Raw genomic sequence first — 21,617 nt, 5'->3', positions numbered from 1 at the left:
CCCGGAGAGCCCTAAAACCAATTTTTTACATGGCTCAAGGTGCAATATATTCTTTTCAATCTGTACAGCTCGCGTGGGAAGTCTCTCTGGGGATTCCCGTCTCCTTCCTATGGGAGGGTGGTGGGATGTAAAAATGTGATTTTTTTTTACCCCTGGCTGTGTAGACTGGGATACATACTGTTGGTGCTTCCTTCTTTTCTATTAAAAAAGTGTTGGAGTTAGGAAGTGTCACACCCCTCTTGTCGTTCCCCTGGGCGCCTTGGGGATTCAATGACAGGTCTAAATAGCCTGTTCATTGATGTGGGTGTGTCCCGACGCACGCATAGTGCTAGCTCGCTGTAAACAGGCGACTGACTGGCACGCCTTGGTTGCTTGAGGTTAAAACAGCGTTTTTATAGAGCAACTGAGATGGAGGTTTTTCCTCTTCCGACGACCACATCCCACGACCTGGGTTGGTTATCGACGGATTCTCGTTCATGTCTGGGGGATGATGACGGAATGGATCTGAACATATGTAGAGGGGTCTCACGCCCTGGGGGTGGGCCACCGGGCGCGGTTCGCCCGAACGTCTGGGTGGCGCCTTCTTTTCATGTTAAGATCAACACGCATATCTGCCCTTTCTCCTGGAGTAGGCATGTCGGCGTGGTTAGGGCACGGGACTGGTTCTGGTCACGCTGGTCCGGATCAGTTGAACCCGTTGTCCGCCGGGGATGCAGATCTGCTGTTCTGGTACCCTGAGGGACTTGGGCTTTTTTCAGGGGGAAAAATGCCAGGTTGGTCCGGGTGTCACAGGGTTAAGCACTATGGAGACCCTGGTTGGGTACGTTTTTTACTCAGCACTGTCGTAATGGCTTACGGCCATGCCAACCTGTACGCGCTCGATCTCGTCAGATCTCGGCCGCTACTGCGGTATAGCCAGTGTATACCCGCAGGTGTGTTTTGGAGTTTTTAGGAACAACCACCGCATTGGGTAACACCGAGGTGGTTGATTCCCTGGTGTGTTGGAGCAGTGTCAACTCCCGGGTTCACCGGTTGAGGGTGCCCCTGCACGTTCATGACGTCTGCCAATCGTGTCAGCCTTCTCTGCCTCAACCCCTCTGGGTGGGTTTTTTTAAATGGAGGCTTGGTCATGCAACAATGCCAGCATACGCCCCTTCCGCCGGGGCGGCTGTGTTCAGCTGTCCCCTCTGGCGCCTGTCTCGTCTGCAGTCTCCAGGCTAGGTTAACAGCCTGTTGCCTGGTTTTTCCCCGGTGCGCTGCCTGCTTCCGTTGGTTAACCTTTTTTGTGTGCTTACGGCCATGCTGACTGCCTGTTCTGCAGGGTCAGTGTGCCAGGCGGTGTACTATTGGGGGGACAGGGCCCGCTCGGCTGAGGGGCCTTTGTCCGAATACGCTGGCGATGTGGGGGGCGGGGTCACTGAGTGCCCACCTGGTGGGGTCTTGATGCTGGCATCATGGACTTCTCCGGGCCCCCGTTCCAGGGGGTCCAGTCCCTTTGGTGGGTCTGGGTCTTCCTTCGCGCTCCGCTGCTGCGGCCTTGCCACGGGTTGGGTTTGCCCTTGACCCCGTGATTCTGGGGGCAGTAACGAGGTTGTTTCCTCCGTTCGTTCCCGGGTGGCATGCGGGTTGTGCGTGTGTGTAGTCGTGGGGTCAAGCCACGGTCTGCTCACCCTGTGCGTTGAGTTGCTTGAGTGCCTCTTCGCACGGTCGGGTCCGTCGCCCTCCCGTGAAGCCACCAATAGGGGGGGTGCCCTCCATTAGGGTGGGTCGGGGGGGCTCGGCCCTCCCTGATCTGATGGCTGTGGGGGGCCTCAGCGGGGTGTATTTGTCGAGCTTCTAGCTCCCGCTCAGCTCCTATTATGCAACAGACGCAGAGCGGGAGCTAGTGTGATACAGAACGTTAGGTTATGAATATAACCAAGTTCTGTTAACACTAGTGGACGCTCTGCGTCTAGACGCCGCTGCGGTCCTTGATTTTTCATTGTGGTGAAATTTGTTGGGAAGGAGATGAGTGTGTGGCACCATCCCTGCTTATATAGGTAAGCGGATGGGGGTGTGGCCAGATGAATGCTGGCATTTAAAGGTACATTTGTGAAATTATTCAGTGTATATATGCTGAAGCGAGATATATGCAACAGACGCAGAGCGTCCACTAGTGTTAACAGAACTTGGTTATATTCATAACCTAACGTTCTCCAACTTGTGTGAGTTTAGACTGCGTTACCCTCTGTTGCAGTGATCTCCTGGTTGTTCCCCACCTAGGTTATCTAACTATCGCGCCACCGCAACTAGAAACACTGGCCTTGCCTGCTTCTAAATTCAGTGGCCTGACAATTTTTTTTATAATTTATTATCCTTTTATGAAATCAATATTCTGGAAATTATCTCGCAACCCCCCCTGCGGCTGCTTGCGACCCCTCTAGGGGTCGCGACCCCCACTTTGGGAACCACTGGTGTAGTGGATGCAAAGCTAACCTATTAGCTTTGTAGGAGCCATTATGATGTTGGCATATTATTTATTATTTGTAATATTATTATTGGACACCTGGTGGCGGGCTTTAGATTAGACAGCACTGGTTATGTATTTAGAGGGTCACAGGTGCAGTGATTAGTGAGGACACAGGTAGTGAGGAGCACACCGTTCTTACCAGCAGCCTGAAGCAGACAGAGATATCAAATAAATACAGAATAACAGATAATCCCTACAGAACCCACACTGGCATTAATGGAATGTACAACTGCAACTTCAAGCAATAAATACACCTAAACCTGGAATCACGACTAGACATCCATCTGTGTTTGTTGCTGTGTCTACTGCGTAGGATCACTCCCATACCCTACCTGTGAAGTAATGTGCAAGGTAAAACAGGACATTGGTACATGAATATTTGCTGTTACAAGCTTACTTACTGAGCCCCGTGGTCAAAGTTCTGGTCGGGTTCCGAGCTAACCGGAAAGCAAACGGGGTCTTGAAACAAATGTTTTAATCTAACAACTACAAAATGCAGGCAAAAGGGTTACCTATTTCTAACACAAAATCATTGTCCTCTAGCACTTCGGATTCTGCGATCACTTGGCAGTGGCACCATTTTGTTTCTTGGAAAAAGCCAGTGTACTGTATTACTACATGCTGGAGCTGTTTCACAGGTAACGCGGCCTGTCAGCTGTTTTAAAATGCTGGAGGACAGACTGTTTTGTTTTGGAGTTGGGATAATCCTTTGCCTGCATGTCGTGGTGTGAATTAAACAGGTTTTGTGACCCTGTTTCTGCCGTTTGCTGCCTGTCTAAAGCTCTGAACCAGACCAGAACTCCGACCACAGGACTCAGTAATTAAGCTAATAGCTTTGCATCCACTACTGGCAAATATTTCATACAATTTAATGTCAAAATTGGAACTATCCCTTTTAATATAGTGCATTGCCATATAGACATTGCTCATTGGCTGTGGTGGGTGTCAATCAATTACAAGCACATGCCAGTTGATTACTTACACCTTTGATAAAATACCGTTTGTCAAGGGTTGTGTGGTGATCGAATATTATGAATAGTAAATTAGGATTCTAACAAAATGATGGATTAAATTGTTGTTGTGATAGTGGGGATAATCGTCCGTTGGTGATTCTTGTATATTACTTTTCTGTAATGAAACCTGAGTTACTGTGTCTACCCTGCCAGATAATGATTAAGTTGACAAGGCACTTGTGAGTCAGTGAGTTAAAATGCATTTTAACTTCAACTCCTACCTTGAATAATCTAAAGCGTGCGTTTGCTCGGTCACAGCTGTTTCTCACAAAGGTGTGCCGCCTCTGAGGTCCTCTCATTGTCTCTCAACTACTGCTCTCATACACCACTCTTATAACACACCCTGGACTTACTGTAACTAAGTATTGTGATACGGGAAGTCCTTACCAAGTACTGGAAGGCTTTACGTGCCAGCTGACTTGGATCTTTGATTTACAGTGTTTCCTTGGGTTATCTTGTGTTTGTTTCCCAGCACCCCTCGTCAGAAGTTGAGTCTGCCGCAACTGAACCTGGGTCACAGCATGGCCTCAAGCTGCCTCTCCTCCTCTACCAGTAAAACTGCATCAAGGTGAAGCTTTGACACATTTAAATGTCACAACGTTGTATTATAATGTGCCTGTAATAAATGTGAAATGCTTATGAGTTTCAGCACAAAACCTTAGAAAAATGCCTGTAATAAGCAATACAATGCACATGTCTGAATACACAATCTCTTAGAAACGTACTACTTACTTAGAACTAATACCCCCCAACTCTCTCACTCTCTCTAGTGTGTCTGAGGTCCTGCACCTGTGTTCAGAGGACCCAGAGGAGACGCTGTACCAGCTGGGTTTCGGTTGTGACGAGCCGCAGGTCACCACCCGCATCCCCGCCCGCTTCTTCACATTCCCCTCCGAGCTTCAGGGCATCAACTTCCGCATGTTCCTGGAGTCACAGCTCCAACGCATACGAGAGGAGGACCCCAGGCTCTCTCTTGCCAGTAAGACTCGCCAACATAGAATCTCGAGAAATACCGCTATGACCACAGGTGGATCTGCATGTTTTAAAAAGATTGTTTAAGGTTTTTAAGTTACTCTGTGTCTGTGTGAGAGATTAGCAGCCACGTCTCCTAGTCTCAGCGGGGGCTGAGTCTAGTGTGATATCGTTCAGAGATTGACGCCTGATTGCTTGATGACTCACTCTTCTCTCATGTGTCACATGGTAAGTATAACTATTTCATCGATTCTGCTTTATATCCCTCTTCCCGCAGGTCGCTTCAGACAGGTAGAGGTGCTGACTGCCATGGCCAACGCTTTCTACTCCCTCTACTCCCACGTGTCCCGGACGCCTCTCCAGAAACTTCCCCCTCCAGAGTTCAACTTCTCCCGGTCTCCCACGGACAAGATGAAGCGGTTTATGAGCAGCGTCCACAGCGAGCCGCGGTCCCCAGTGGAACGGCTGAAGGACACGGTCTCCAAGATGTGCCTGTACACAGGCTCTCCCCGGGGGTCGGACTCCACCTCTCCACAGCCCTCGCCCAGGAAGAGGTCCAGCCTTCCTGACGCTGTGAGTTTTATACTGGAGAACGCCAAGTCAGCAGCCTCCAGAAAACTGGAATTGAAGGAAGATAATGGGACTAATTCAACTGTGGATGTTAGTCCAACCAGTGACAGTTGTACGGTCTATGAAAATGGGCTAGAGGAGCAAAGGCAGCAGACGGGTATGCAATAAGTAGCAATATTTATAAGTTATATTTTTCCAAATATTCATAGTGTAGGAGAGGAAGACGTAGGCCAATCAGAAACCACAAGACAAACAACAAATAATCAGTATAAAGGTAAACTCATGACTGCAGTGTGATTTGACATCTACTATTTGCATCTACTCACAAGTGGTAGGCTGAATTGCATTTTCTTTTATGCAAGAACACAAGTTAACAGTCTCAAACACAGTTGGTTGTTCAGTCAAAGAAGGCCAAGCACACAGTCAAGTCTCAAGCTGCGGTGTCGAGGAGTCTTGGTCACCACTCTCAACAATTAGTCAAGACCGATTCTCAAGTCAGTCATTGTAAGAAACAGATGTTTTCAAGACTTGCTAATCCTGCATCTTTTAATTTAGTTTCTATTTATTTTTGGGCTTTCTGTATTTTTCACCCATCCCAATTTAGTCGTTATGCAAATTCCCTTCCTGGTCGTTGCGCGCATTGCCCCACTGTCGGCCTGGGGAGGATGTAGAACTACCACAAGCCGCGTCTTTTCACCTGACAGCGAGGAGTTTCACTGGGGGAACGTAACTTGTGCAGAGGTTCACGCCATTTCCCCCAGATCCCCTCCCTGTTGAACAGGCGCACCGACCGACCAGTAGGAGTCGCAGTTTACAATGACCAGGACACATACCCCACCGGCTTCCCACCCGCTAACACTGCCAATTGTGTTAGTAGGGACGACTGACCAAGCCGGAGGTACCGCTGACTGCTGGATTCGATCCCAGAGTCTCTGCGGTGGTAGGCGAGTGCTTAGTCCACTGCGCTACCCAGCCGCTCCTTTAATTAATCCTGCATCTTTTACCTTTAAATCTGGTGGTGGTTGGTAATGTCATGTATGAGAAATACAGTTTTGGGTATGTGAAAAAGCAACCCACGTATGGGGGAAGGTTTCTAGAGCGAAGAGGCTCTGTATACGGGTTACTATGCAGGTGTGCTGCTAGTACAGTAGGTGGGGCCTAGAATGGCTGTGTTTGTGCACTTACAGTATGTACACGTGTGTGTGTGTATAAACCCCAGAGTTTATACACACATGCAGTCAGACAGCTATGTAAAGGAAGAAGTCCACCTCGGAGAGGAGCAGACAACAGAGGCACAACTCCACGTGTCAAAGTCACATTAAACTATCCTTTTAGTTGAGACATTCTGCCCTGAAGGGAGACCGTTTCATGACGTTTTGGATTAGGGGGAGGTTTGAGACATTATAAATCCTAGATCCAGGCCTAGATGTAACCTGACCTGAAAGCCTTTTGTAGGGAAGCCTTACATTGGAGAGAAGGGGGGCTTTTTTGTATGAGAGAAACTCTCAAATGCGGATATGTGCAGCATGAACAAGAATACTTGATTGTGAAGTGTAATTTATTTGTTGTGTTAACATTGTGAATCGATGAATATGGCAGTTCCAAGGCTGTGCCTTGAGGAAATTGTAATGAATGGGAACATTATTTATTTCAATAGTCACTTTAAAAGCGAGCAATTAAAACATGTAGAAACGCAAACAGTTAAATTCAATAAAAATTGTTTTGCACTGAAATGTCTCAAAAATAATTTTATTTGAATGGGCAGTTATTCACAGGGGCTCTGTAAGCCACATTTCAGTCATTTATTATTTGGGTGACTTTTCACAACAAACACAAGTCAGTGTCCCTCAATTCACATTCCAACTTATCAGCACCATTCATTACCAGCAGTGCCACATAGTAATGGCCAGAAAATAATGGAGACGGCACCAACAAGCCAGTCATTATTTCTATATATAGAAATTAATGTTGTCTTGTGTTTGTGAGAAACAGAAGACGGGGCCCTGGTTACATAAGAACCAACAGAGGTAGATTTTGAGAAACTTGGTCAACCAGCACAGTGCAAAAAAAATAAAAAGGGTAATGGCATCATGATCATCTCTGAGTGCAAAGTCGCTGAACAAAATGTATATCAATTATTTTCCACCACTGGGATTGAGCCCTACTGAGCTCAAGACGACACATGTGCAGAAGTGCTCTGAACACCTGTGGCTGCTGTAGTTCTCTATGGTAACTTGAGCACAAACACGGAAAACCTGTTGAGACAATAATGACCTTGCAAAAGGTAACCTGGAAAGTCACCCTCATTATTAACTTTGCAAATATTTTCCCCAACTTCATTAACAGAAATCACTAAGATCACATAGATAGAACCTGCCCTGACATTAACCTTGATTTGATCAAAAGTATTGTGAAAAATGCACTGTAGATTAAAGAAAAAAACATTCAGTTGATAAAAAATTGCTCAATTTCAACCTAGCTGATCAGGATTGCTGCTCCACATGACAACATGGACATGATGGGTTAAAATGACACGGCAAGTGGTTATTCCTTTTCTGTCCGGAAAGTTCTGTCCAATCTGCTGAAGTGTATATATTAAAAAGAAAAAGGAGGTGGGCAAGGCGCTCGCCACCAACGCAGGAGACGCTGGGTTCGAGCCCAGCTCTCGGCGTTGCTACCAGCTTGGCTGGTCGTTCATACTAACACAAATTGGCAGTGTTAGGGGTGGGAAAGCTGGTGGGTGGGTCCTGGTCATTGTAAACAGCGACTCCTACAGTTCGGTCGGGGCGCCTGCTCAGCGAGGAAAGGATCTAAGGGGGGGGTAGTGTGATCCTTCCACACGTTACACCCTCTCAGTGAGTCCGCGCTGCCAGGTGAAAAGAAGCGGTTGATTTGCTACACATGTGTCGGAGGAAGCATGCGATAGCCTCCACTCTCCCAGACGGACCGTAGGGGGTAGGTGCGCAGCGACCAGGAAGGGGATTGGGAATTGGCATAACGACTAACATTGGGATGGGAGAAAAAAACGGGGGGAAAAGATTTAAAAAAAAAAAGTTGTTGGGTGTCTCTCATGGTCTAATTATGACAGTAGTATTGATCATATTTCAGCAAGTCCCAGTTCAGAATCAGTGCATAGAGCCATCTATGCCCCACTAGCTACTGACTACCGTACTTTTCGCACTATAAGCCGCACCCGACTATAAGCCGCAGGAGCTAAATTGAATGATGTGTACATATATAAGCCGCACTGGACTGTAAGCCGCATGTATTTTAATGTTTAATTACCATATGTAAGGAGTGGAGCCTGCGGCTTAATTTGACTCAACACGGGAAACCTCACCCGGCCCGGACACGGAAAGGATTGACAGATTGATTGCTCTCTCGATTCTGTGGGTGGTGGTGCATGGCCGTTCTTATATTGAGCTTTAAGTTCCCACCTCTACAGAGAATGACTCCCATTGGGACACAATACTGTCGGACAAATATTAACTCATTTACAAGTTGTATTAAGTAAATAAGGGAACAGATAAATAACATTTCAATGCAGTAAAAAAAGCAATATTTCGATTTTCAGGTTTTGTCCACATATAAGCCGCACCGTTATATAAGCCACAGGGTCGAAAAATGTGGGGAAAAGCCGCAGCTTATAGTCCGAAAAGTACGGTAGGTCTTCGTTTTTACTCTCAAAATGTATTTAGCTTTAGAGGGACTGTTATGCAACAATTCAAAATGTATCTTGAAGCTGTAAATGGGTTACAAGTTAAAGATTATTTTCCATTTAATAATTCATATAACCTTCGAGACTAATATGCATATACCCATCGTTGATATGAAATATTTTTTTTATAAAATCCTGAATCAGGACTTTAACAGAGATTGCAGTCTATTATTATTATTATTATTGTGTGCCTGAAACTAAAACTGCAGGCCGATATCATTGCTAACGTGCATTCAACTTTGCATAAACTTGTCTGCAGACCAGTCCGCAGAAACTGGTTGTGAATTCCTAAAATTATTTGAAAGTCAAGGCATAATCTCAAGTTACAAATGTGATCTAGTCAACTCTTTCATTTCATGGGCCACAAAATAGGACATTTGGGATCAACATGTTTAAAATATTGTCATGATTCAACCTATAAACTACATCTACAATCTATACATTTCCCACATGATAATACATGTAAAATCCAGCGAATAAGGGAGGGATAACAGAGTAGTACCTTTTGACAAGGCAAACTTCATTAGGCAGCTCTGTTCCAACAGGGGCATCGCTTGGCAGCTCAAAACTTTAGTGAGTCCATCACGCATTTCTAAAACACAGGTCACTTGATGAGTTTCAATTAACTCTAACCATTAATTGAAGTGTACAGGGGAAATCAACTTTGAGCTGTTCAAAATGGCACATTCTGGGGCAAACATTAAGAGCAGGACAGTGGAGAATGTGATGTGTTTTAGGGTTCGGCAACTATGAAATCATAGCCATTCGTTTTTCAGTCCAACTAAAAAGAGGGCAAACTATAAAAAGGGGTATTTCTTTTTTATAGTTGGCTGCCTCGTCTTCTGCGGTCCTCGTCTCGCTGCATGTTTCAGCAGTATGGCAGGCGATTTGTTCCAGTCCATCTGAATGGGAACCAGGGGGTCGAACACTGCAGACCGAGGTTTATTAACTCCTTCATTCCTTTTGCACATTGGTGTGTTGCAAAATTATTAAAGTACAGTGTCCTTATTTTCATATGAAGTGGTGTTTATCTAATTTTTCTTTTGAAACTTTAGGAACGGGACCCTACTATCATCCATATGATGTAGTCCCGAGTGATGCATATGTTTTTTTAAAGTCGCCTTTAATTTAAGGTAATTGCACCTTTGGCGTTTAGCTCAAAATCAACCAAGGAGGGTGAGTACCTTTATTTATGATTTCATATTATTTGAATTTCATAGCTTTGCATACTGTAAGTTTGTTTAGTTTAACGTTTTTTACAGGAAAAGTGGATTGCTGAATATTAATTCATTTTGGAACAACAAAATGTGCAAGGAGGTCAAGGGATGGAAAAGTCTTTTCGTTTGAGTAACCATATCTTCATAGGGAACAATTGAAAATCGATGGGTCTCACGGACCTCAGGGAAATTTTGGGGATGGGGAGAAGTCTCAATTTCCCCATCTCGTGTGGGGTAATTCGGGTAATTCAAACGAATCGCAAAAAGCAAGGGTTATTTTACTGGCAACCAACCGAAGTGCTTCTGTCTGAGGATGCAGGGATCTGTCGTGGCGTGGCGAAACCGCTTCAGTCTGGGAGCAGGGAAAAACGACAGGTTGCCTCACTTCCCTCCGGCCATGATCTTGAGGTACTGCAGTGCATTGTGGGCTGCGCTGGCGCGGGCGGCGTCTGTGTTCGGGGCGAAGCCATGGCACACGGTGATGGGCTGCGTGGACAGCTCCACCAGACACTGACACAGGCCGCTCCGGCTGCACTCCTCTGAAACCACAGGACAGAAGGTTAACTACAGGGAGCGACAGGTGTCAGACACAAACTGACCTGTGTATCTCTGAAAACTTTTTTTTTTTTCAGGAATTACCGTAAGTCAAACTAATCATTGACATGAAAGAATTTAAATAATATAAGCTAAGGCTTTGAATAGGTTTCACAGGTCGTACAGTCATGAAACTTACTTGCCTCAGAGAACCGTGTACATTTGCATTACAAATTAAATCTACTAGGGTGACAGTTAAGTACTTTTTTTGTACTTTTAATCCATTTTAGAGCAGTATTTCAGTATTGTTTAGCTCCAAACTTGTCACAATGTTTTTCCCCCCCAATCAAAGAAACCCAAGGTTTCGTTCTGCTTGAAGGAACACGCCAACATTATGGTAAATGTGCTCAGTCTTCTCCAGTCGGAGAAGAAGATAGATACCAATTTCCTCTCTGTGCGTTTAGTGGAAAGCTATCCAGCTGCAACCTACCTTATCTTAGCACAAATTAATGGATACAGACCGCTAGCCTAGCTGTTGGCCAAAAACACCTCTCCCAGAGTTTTAAGCTAGGCTAGTGGTCTGTATCCACTTCCATTAATTTGTGCTAAGCTAGGCTAGCTTGCAGCCGGATAGCTTTCTACTGAATGCACAGAGGAAATTGGTATCAGTCTCCTTGTCTGGAGAACATTGTGAGCACATTTCCCTTGTCAGCATGTTCTTTTTAAAGAGTTACTTGGTAAAAAGGACAGATGCTAAAGCATGAGCAGTGTGCAGGATCTCCTACTACTGTACTGAAGTAGTGTACTATACATTAACAGTAACCCACCCAGGTCCAGGTAGCTGATGTCAAAGTGCTGCTCCTCAGACAGGTCGCTGAGCTGCGAGCAGAAGCTGGAGTCGGAGGGCGTGCCCAGAGGGTGGCTCCGCAGCTGCAGGATCTTCTCTCCCGCCGAGTTGCGCAGGGAGTCCCAGGTGCAGCCGAAGCCTTTACACTTCCCCGCCTCCGCTCTGCTCCCCATGTGCTGGACACCGGACAAGACATTCAGGTTATCTTCAACTTACTTGACCCATTCAGACCAACGTCTTGTCAAATTGGGCTACGATTGAGCAAGTTGTGTTTTAGGCGCTTGAGCCGGCTGCTCCTTTAAATGCATGTTATACTATATATATTTTTTGCGCATATGTGATTTTTTTGACAACACACAATGTCTTATAACACTGAGTCGATGCGTATTCGAGCTGAGGGCACGCTGAATATAGTCAATAGGGTCCAGCTGCAGCGCCGGAGAATCCTGGCCGTAGCTGGAGGCTACAGTATAGGGACCAGCTGCAGCTCCGGAGAATCCTGGCCATAGCTGGAGGCTACTCGAGTACACACAGACAGTGGAGCTGGTTGCATATAGCGAGCATTTTGACTTGTTGCGTGGTGGTGATGTCTCGCAGATAATACAACTACAAGTATGATTATATAATATATATATTTTATTAAAAAAAAATTATATAAAATAACTATTTTTTTTTTTAAATCAAAAACAATCGATATAAATAATGGTAAAATTGTTATTTAAAGATTTGCCCCTAAAAAATATTTTTTGCCCCTAAATTTCTCATTTAGGGGCAAGTGTGCCCCTAGTGAAAAAGCTTAGCGTACAGCCCTGTAAGTAGGGCTGGGCGATATGACGATATTATATAAATATCTGGTACAGTTCATTAACGATACACTTTTTAAACGTATCGTGGATATCGTGATGTTTTGCCCAAGAGGCTTGTGTCGCGTCAATCTGGTCCACACGTTGACACTTTTGAACAGCGCTGCCCCACACACACACTACTGCATCAAAAGTTACTACTTATGATAACAAAGGCATTCGTTTTGTGGCATTAACGTTATATAGTTACACTTTCAATAACATCAGCGTATTTACATAGCAACGACCGAGGTCGACCTAGATATAGCAAGCATTAGTCGTTCATATCTCAGCCTGTGCTGACTCAGTTGTGCCCATTCTGCGGTCTGTTAATAACGTTTTCAATCAGACAGATGTATGGAAAGGCTTTTATTATAACATCCGTTGCAGTAAAATCATTATGCCTCCAGTCGTTTAGTCATTCTGCGGAGCTAAAAGCTAAACGTCGGCCGCGGCGAGCTACCGCTGCCATTGTTGTTGTCATTGAGCTCTCCAATGGCGGAAGTAAAAAATGAATACGCGCTTGCCGATTGGTGCTAAGAACAGCAGGGCGGGTGCAAGCGATGTGACGTAATTGGCAGACGCGACTGTCAATCAAAATGATTCTGTTTGCCGACTGAATGAATGAAAACGTTATTAACAGATTGCAGCATGGGTACAATACAGTACAGCTCAATACAACAACAGTCAACAGTGGACTGGAGGATGCAGACCAGAGAAAGACTTTCGTCTTGTTTACATCAGGGTCCCCCATTTTCAATTCATCATATTTCATATCTAAATCATATAATATCTCATTGCTAAATATATGCAATATATAATCTAATAATCCAATAATCTAAATCTAATATATAATATAAAAATGCTAAATGCATGGGTATTTTATTTTGTCTTTAATGTTAGCTTGCAAACTCAAATACTGTCTTGGTAAGCCTCATAATGAATTGTTTGGGGAAAAAAAGAAAAACATCGTGATGCGTATCGTGTATCGCCGAAAGGTCAGAAAATATCGTGATATCATATTTAGGCCATATCGCCCAGCCCTACCTGTAAGGGTGATACCACCTGTACTAAGGGGATACCACCTGTACTAAGGGGATACCACCTGTACTAAGGGTGATACCACCTGTACTAAGGGGATACCACCTGTACTAAGATGGTTACCACCTGTACTAAGATGGTTACCACCTGTACTAAGATGGTTACCACCTGTACTAAGGGGATACCACCTGTACTACGGGGGATACCACCTGTACTACGGGGGATACCACCTGTACTAAGGGGGATACCACCTGTACTAAGGGGGATACCACCTGCACTACGGGGGATACCACCTGCACTACGGGGGATACCACCTGCACTACGGGGGATACCACCTGCACTACGGGGGATACCACCTGTACTAAGGGTGATACCACCTGCACTACGGGGGATACCACCTGTACTACGGGGGATACCACCTGTACTAAGGGGGATACCACCTGCACTACGGGTGATACCACCTGCACTACGGGGGATACCACCTGCACTACGGGGGATACCACCTGTACTAAGGGGGATACCACCTGCACTAAGGGTGATACCACCTGCACTACAGGGGATACCACCTGCACTACGGGGGATACCACCTGTACTAAGGGGGATACCACCTGTACTAAGGGTGATACCACCTGCACTAAGGGGGATACCACCTGTACTAAGGGGATACCACCTGCACTACGGGGGATACCACCTGCACTAAGGGGGATACCACCTGTACTAAGATGGTTACCACCTGTACTACGGGTGATACCACCTGCACTAAGGGGGATACCACCTGTACTAAGGGGATACCACCTGCACTACGGGGGATACCACCTGTACTAAGGGGGATACCACCTGCACTACGGGGGATACCACCTGTACTAAGGGGGATACCACCTGCACTACGGGGGATACCACCTGCACTACGGGGGATACCACCTGCACTACGGGGGATACCACCTGTACTACGGGGGATACCACCTGTACTAAGGGGATACCACCTGCACTACGGGGGATACCACCTGTACTAAGGGGGATACCACCTGTACTAAGGGGGATACCACCTGTACTACGGGTGATACCACCTGTACTACGGGTGATACCTGCACTACGGGGGATACCACCTGCACTACGGGTGATACCACCTGCACTAAGGGGGATACCACCTGTACTAAGATGGTTACCACCTGTACTACGGGTGATACCACCTGCACTAAGGGGGATACCACCTGCACTACGGGGGATACCACCTGCACTACGGGGGATACCACCTGCACTACGGGGGATACCACCTGCACTACGGGGGATACCACCTGCACTACGGGGGATACCACCTGCACTACGGGGGATACCACCTGCACTACGGGTGATACCACCTGCACTACGGGTGATACCACCTGTACTAAGATGGTTACCACCTGTACTACGGGGGATACCACCTGCACTACGGGGGATACCACCTGTACTAAGGGGCTCTTATAATTGTTGCACCGTGGGTCTGGACAGTTTTGTGCTTGTTATTATTATCATTACTACTACAACTTCATGAAGTTGAACATGAACATTATTGATAAACATGTCTCTCACCATGTTGAAGGTATCCTCTTCAGCCTCTGGCTCATGGCTGGTCCTCAGGTCCACTGGGACGTCATGGATACGGGACAGCATCTTGGCTGCAGCGTTCCTCTTGGCCAGCTTCTTGGAGGTGCCACTTCCTGAGGAACGAGAAACCAACATTCTTAGTCCTTACTAGAGGAAATCTATTTATTATAGAATGTTAAACACCCCAGTGAAATGCTGTAGGCACAGAAACCACTCATCACACTCAGACTTTCTTTGCAAGGGAGCCTGAAGATTTTTTTTACATGTGAATCACCTCATAAGGGACATTCTGGATGAAAGTCATGAGACAGGTGCAGGCAGCCAATTGTCCTACATTGCCAATCGTCTAGCATTTGATAGTTGGCTAGCCTCAAACTTCATTTAGACGCTGAGCTGATGAGCAAACTCACTCACGTGTATAACTGTTCAAAGATCCATGGAGCACCTAGTTAAATCCATAGGTTTGGCTGCTAACTTCGTCTGAAGGAGTGATGTCACGTTCGGAAAAACCCAAAGACAGTGCATACATTCTGTTGCCTTTGCCGGTCACCTGACTTTCCTCCAGAATGTCCCTGGTAAATCACCGCACCTCATAGACCGGCAATATCAGTCATTCATTAATTCACCCCTGGTGGGTCACAGGGCCTAACAAAATTAATAGTTGGTTTCAGGTTGCCGACCGACCCTGCCGATTTAGGTGCGACCCAATATATTTTATGAGTTTAAAAAAAAAAAAAAAAATAAAAAGATCTTTTTAGAATAAAGTTTCATAGAAATCTTAGTCAAACATTTTGTATTATGGATATTAAACATGCTGGCAGAGTACATGCATCCATGTTGTTGTGAACATTTTAATTAAATAAAGAAATTCCCTATCCATAGTCGCCGTGGGAAAGAATAAAATAAAAAAATTAAATAAATTCCCTACCTACCCATGGCCAAACTGACAACCAACCTGAAACCAACTATTAATTTTGTTAGGCCCAGGCACGACACTTTGTGCAAGAACAGTTCAATCCATGAGAGTCCTCATTCTATCTGAATAGGTCATTTATCATAATTAATTTGACAACATCAGTGTTAAGCTCTGTAGCATCAGCATGCTCCTCAGCAGCATACGGTAGTTCATTCCCCTTGTTCTGCGTTAGGAGGACGCATCATCGCGATTCACAACTAATTCCACAGTGATGCATCAGTGAGAAGAACATTGAACGCAGCATCTTCAAACAGACATCTAGGAATCTTAGGGATAAAGACCCATGAAGGCCCGTTTTCTGTGCTCTCAATGAGATAATCCAATTAAAATATCCTTAGTATGGTTATTAACACAACCTACCTATTTCCACAAATCTCTCCACTCTGCAGGTCATGGTGAACTCTTTGCGGTGGGCGGGACCAGACTCTTGAGTGACAGTGTACTCTGGCAGACGCCAGCCCTTTTGCACCACCAGCTCCTGGTAGAACAACACACACATCCATACATTCACGCCCTAAAAGTTCAGTATTGTAATTGTGATCTATGGACACAATCAGACAAAATGAAGTAAAATAAACAACTAATTGTCTGTTTTTGATATTTTATTGCCACTTTGAAATACGACATGGTAAGGAAGCAAAATATTACAATCGCAATATCGTCGAAAAAAAATAGCAAAACGGCGATTTCGGGGGTACTGTCTCACCTTAAGCAGACACTGGCAAAATGCTGGTATATATAGGCTGTGTGGTTGGTAAGTCTGTCTAGATGTTCCAACTGTATACTTTACGAATCCAAAACAGCACACTTAAGCATAGCTCACTTTATGAATGGTTGCTAAGCTCTTGAAACATTTTCAGGCAGTACATATGCAATGCTAAAAGTTGTATAATACTGTAAATCAACAAAAGGGAAAATCTATCAAATCAGTCATGTACAAAAGCTATAGTACTGTGGTGGATTTGTCGTTAATCTACCTTGACCTCGTTAGGTTTAATCAATCACGGTGAGATCAGGTGACAAGATGTTGTTTATCAATCCATTAGTACAAGACACGTACATTGATTCCTACTTCCATTACCCTTACCTTAATCTAATCTAACCTAATCTTAACCGACTTGTCTAACTTGCTCCTCTAACTACTTAAAGTCTAACTGACTAACTAAGTAACTAACTAAATGAGAGCCGGCCCTTAACTCTAATTAATTAATTAATCAGACTCCAATTAGTTCTCTCTGTATCTGTGCTCCGTTCTCTCTGTATCTGCACTCAGTTCTCTCTGTATCTGCACTCAGTTCTCTCTGTATCTGCACTCAGTTCTCTCTGTATCTGCACTCGGTTCTCTCTGTATCTGCGCTCAGTTCTCTGTATCTGCACTCGGTTCTCTGTATCTGCACTCGGTTCTCTCTGTATCTGCGCTCAGTTCTCTGTATCTGCGCTCAGTTCTCTGTATCTGCGCTCAGTTCTCTGTATCTGCGCTCAGTTCTCTGTATCTGCGCTCATTTCTCTGTATCTGCGCTCAGTTCTCTGTATCTGTGCTCAGTTCTCTCTGTATCTGCACTCAGTTCTCTGTATCTGCGCTCAGTTCTCTGTATCTGTGCTCAGTTCTCTCTGTATCTGCACTCAGTTCTCTGTATCTGCGCTCAGTTCTCTGTATCTGCGCTCGGTTCTCTGTATCTGTGCTCAGTTCGCTCAGTTCTCTGTATCTGCACTCAGTTATCTGTATCTGCGCTCAGTTCGCTCAGTTCTCTGTATCTGCGCTCAGTTCTCTGTATCTGCGCTCAGTTCTCTGTATCTGTGCTCAGTTCTCTGTATCTGCGCTCAGTTCTCTGTATCTGCACTCAGTTGTCCCTCAGAAATTCCCAGAATTTCAAAACAATACTAGAGTCCCCGCCAACATTTGAGGAACCCAGTCTTCTTCCTTGATACTTTTTACCTTTAATAATCTAATTGAACCTTGTTCAGGCAGGAACTATATGTTTCTGCCACAACAGTACCCTTGCGGATGTTCATCACTGTTGGTATTTTCAAGTATCCACCTTGGTACAAGACACTTCTGCACTGCAGAGTGCAGAGGACAGCTGTGACCATAATCACAACAACGAACGTCCTCTTGGGTGTTATATTGCTAGAGATAAAGATAAAGATATCATATAAGACCCTGTGGGAATTACACCGCACCTGGAGAGCTCCCACTGGGTTGCATTCAGACTGCTGAGAGGTGCTGGAAGTCTTCATCTCTGGTTTTGGGCTGTGGAGAAGATCGGATGATTCAAATCAACAGACCAAGTAGAGACCTAGAGTTATGTGCAGGGGGGAAATAGAAACAAGATTTCTAAACCTTGGTGGGTGTTTTTTTAAGCTACGCACTTTGTGAAAAACCGTCTCTTGGCAGAATTGTAATGTGGGATGATGACGATGGTACAGTCATGGCAGTTGCCTAGACCTGCCAGACTAGTGCTCCAAATCCTTGAGTTCCATCCGTAGTTATGGCGAGTAACTTAAAGGGTAAGTTCCGAATTTTGGACCCTTAGGTTAGCTCTATTTCCAACTCACCAATGATGTTGTCGGTCTGTAGAGTCCTTTCTCTCTCCATGCTGTTCTTCATACTGGACGGAGTGGACGCCCGCAGCAGCAGCTATTTAGCCACAAAACAAATGCAAAGTCAATGGGGCCACGCTCCATTCTGTACAAGCCCTGAAACCTACTTTGGGTGCAGTGTGGGCTCGGGAGTAGGTTTCAGCATTTATTTCAGGGCTTGTACAGACTGGAGCCTTTGACTTTAGATTGGTTGTGTGGCTAGCTAGCCAGAGCTTTGAGTATCGAATAAGAAGAACAGCATGTATTGTGCTGAGAAAGGATTCTTAACGATCAACAACATTATTGGTAACTAGGAAATAGGGCTAGTGGTCCAAAATTCTGTATTTACCCGTTAAAAGGAGACCTATTGTGAAAATTGTCTTTCCTGTGTGCTGCATTGTTTTTACAGAAAGAGGGGTTGTCCCAACACTTAGAAAATGTAAAATATGTGCATTGTGCCTTTTCTGCAGTTCAGCTGCGACAAGAACCCCCCTCTTGAAATGAGCCATTCAGAATTGCAGCTACAATTGTCATAGTAAGTCATTATGCGTGTGTATGTGCCTATATTAACTTGTAGAGAAAATAACAATAAAAAAACTATATCCACAATGAGTGGATAATGTAGAGCTGAGCTATGCTTCTTAAACTTCAGCCCAAGACCCAAATGATTTAGTTTGTCACCCTTGGACTCTTGACAACATATTGCTACTCTTAACAAGAGGGAACCCTATGGGGGGGGGCTGCCTTTTGGGTTGTGAGTGACACAGTTCAAGATGCACCACCGTAAAGGAAGCTTTCTGCTCACCTATCTCCGTCAACAGGCACGTCAACCCCAATCAACCCCTCAACCCCAACGCCAACTCCAACAGGACCCCCGAGGTCCCCAAGGCTTCCCTTGTGCATCTTCAGAGCAGCCTCGGCTGCTTTGTGCTTGGCCGCCTTCTTGCTGGGCCCCTGGCCGGTGCAGCTGATCTCTCCCACGGAGACGCGGAACGTGAAGTTGGGCTGGTGGGCCTGTCCCTCGGCCTTCAGCAGGTCATACACTGGGGTTTTGCCTATCCGCGTTCCATATTCCTGCAGCAGACTGATGGGCGTCTTCCCGGGGTTCACAGCCAGCATTTGCTCAATACTAGTCATAGTGGGAACACAACACAAAAGGGGGAGGAGAGAAGCTGGAGTCAATCTGTTCATCCGAGAGCAGGAATACATGAGGTGAATCTGGGATTTCTGAATTCACTGTTGCACCCTTGGGGTGCTGTGGGCAGAATTGAACAAAACATAATTTGGTATACCCCTTCAGATCATGTGGGGTTCTAATTACAGCATGTGTTCGCTCAAATACAATGGAAGAGGGAAAACAATGGGAGAGTTTAAGTAAATCCATTCATTTCTGGTGGAATTCATATAAATTCCCTCTCCTCGTCGTGCCTGATGTGATATATCAGAAATGAAAGCCGAGTCATGCATTTGTCCTCTCCCTCTCACACACACAGACGACAATCACAATTTAAAAACACATTTACCATAACGTATAGTAAACTAAATGGGTTAGCAGGTGGCTATATCGAGCAGCAAAATGGAAGCTAACGTTGCTAATATTAACGTTACTTTGCATGCGTAAAACGTAGCAAACGTTAAAGTATACGTTTTAACTGATGTTCATTGGCTGGTGCAGCTAACTAGTTGGCTTATATCTAATGATCAGTTAGCCGTCATCTCGATCTCCTACAACAAGCTCGCTAGCTGTGCCATGCTAGCTTCTCGTTCGTGTTCAGCCAGTGATGGCAACGTTACCTGGAGCACCCAGAGTTTATGTTGCAGCTGTCCGGTGGTGTCTCGTCGTTCATTCCCTATTTTACACAGACAGAGACGAGCGGTCTCGGATGGCAGATCCCCCCCACCAAAAGAGACACTTTCTTTCATTAGATGGTCTTTTATTTTCACAAGACAGGCGATACAGCGACATGTGGAGAGAAGAGACCCCCTTCTCAACGTCCCGACGAAAGTGCGGTGGTTTGGAGACGTGATGACGCACGTCGCGCCCATTGGCCCGCCAGAGTATTTAGGTTGTCTCGTTTTGTTGAACAGAGAGCGCCGTCCACACGGAGCCGGGTGGAGCGGAGCACGAGCACATGGCCACCTGGCAAACTTGACAGAGTTGTGCTGAAAAGACATGGCGAGGCGGGGTCAAGGACGGGCTGCCGGCGTTATCTTATTTTTGTCACATTAAAGGCCCAATCTGTGATTATCTTTGACCGTAATAGCGTCAATATCGCTATAGGGTGCCTTTCAAATGGGGGACCCTGATGGAAACAAGACGAAAGTCTTTCTCAGGTCTGCATCCTCTTAACAATTGTATGTATTGAGCTGTACTGTACTGTACCCATTCTGCAATCTGTTAATAAACTTTTCAATCAATCAATCAATCAACCCTCACAATACTCAGAAATTGTTATCTTAATTTCCCATTCCCTTCATGTCTTATCATAAATAGTAGATACTCAAGTTGTAGAAATATATATAAACTGAGCTCCCACACATATTTTCAGATAATTATGGGCATATATTCAGAGAATAAACCATGAGATATGTCCACCCTGTCATGGACATAATACATTACTATTAAATATGTTTTCATTGCAATATTAAGATGAAAATGACTTTTTCTGAAAGGTATGATGTCCCTTTCCTGAACAGGTTTATATTTTTGCTTTAAATTATAAATAAATAAAAGATTTTATGTAAACCATCTGTTTTTAAAGAAATACATACAATTCGCACATATATATTTTATAATTAGGAGAAAACTGTGATATTTGGATGCAGTTTTTTATTTGCATATTATTGTCCCCCACTTAGCTATTGAACACATTAGATTATTTAAACATATCTCACAGTATGATTGAATTATTATTAAAAAATATCAAGATGACAGGGTGGACCAGTGCATGACAGGGTGGACACATAAAACAGAACACACAAAGCATCTATGTACGAATGACTTCCAGCATATTTTATGCTGACAGGGTGGACATGTTAAGCTTGGTCAGAGCAAGTAAGCAAACTTATACAAAGAAAATTTGTCAATAGGAAAATCAGCTACTCACTCACCTCAGCTGTTGCATTTCCCGCCACTGAAGAGAAGGAAATGATGTCGTTGTGATGTCACTAGAGTGGATGGTCTTTCTTAAAGGGGCGGATTCCCCAATATTAC

At 45.0% G+C, this 21,617-nt stretch overlaps 2 protein-coding genes across 3 annotated transcripts in view; one reads left to right on the top strand and one right to left on the bottom strand.

Annotated features, from left to right (window-relative positions):
* The window catches only part of tespa1 (thymocyte expressed, positive selection associated 1), a 36,355-nt gene extending 28,066 nt beyond the window's left edge, over positions 1-8,289 (top strand). The window contains exons 8-10 of one of the 2 annotated variants that reach the window (XM_084316835.1): positions 3,995-4,090; positions 4,293-4,501; positions 4,772-8,289. In XM_084316835.1, coding sequence (XP_084172961.1) covers positions 3,995-4,090; positions 4,293-4,501; positions 4,772-5,232 — 766 coding nt within the window. In that variant the 3' untranslated portion in view covers positions 5,233-8,289. Of the gene's footprint in view, positions 1-3,994; positions 4,091-4,292; positions 4,550-4,771 lie in introns of both variants that reach the window. The other variant, XM_084316834.1, reaches the window with a different exon arrangement.
* Positions 8,290-8,492: 203 nt separating this feature from the next.
* tarbp2 (TAR (HIV) RNA binding protein 2) lies at positions 8,493-20,391 on the bottom strand. Its single transcript, XM_084316547.1, has 7 exons — positions 20,198-20,391; positions 19,209-19,532; positions 18,005-18,074; positions 16,184-16,301; positions 14,833-14,960; positions 11,361-11,556; positions 8,493-10,538 (listed from the first exon to the last, which is right to left on the bottom strand). Exons 1-7 carry the CDS (start codon positions 20,248-20,250, stop codon positions 10,381-10,383), a joined length of 1,047 nt encoding a protein of 348 aa, XP_084172673.1. The 5' UTR covers positions 20,251-20,391; the 3' UTR covers positions 8,493-10,380.
* Positions 20,392-21,617: the final 1,226 nt, after the last annotated feature.

The sequence above is a fragment of the Notolepis coatsorum genome (genome assembly GCF_963971535.1).
Source record: "Notolepis coatsorum genome assembly, chromosome: 6".
NCBI classification, from domain to species: domain Eukaryota; kingdom Metazoa; phylum Chordata; class Actinopteri; order Aulopiformes; family Paralepididae; genus Notolepis; species Notolepis coatsorum.
Note: the sequence above shows the minus strand (reverse complement) of the source record. Positions and strands in the feature narration are given on the sequence as shown.

Coding starts and splice junctions, on each gene's coding strand:
- tarbp2 (XM_084316547.1), bottom strand. CDS start 20,250: ATGAACGACGAGACACCACCGGACAGCTGCAACATAAACTCTGGGTGC. Junction 19,533..20,197: donor ATAAACTCTGGGTGCTCCAG/GTAACGTTGCCA, acceptor CACTATGACTAG/TATTGAGCAAATGCTGGCTG. Junction 11,557..14,832: donor AAGAGGATACCTTCAACATG/GTGAGAGACATG, acceptor TCCGGTGTCCAG/CACATGGGGAGCAGAGCGGA.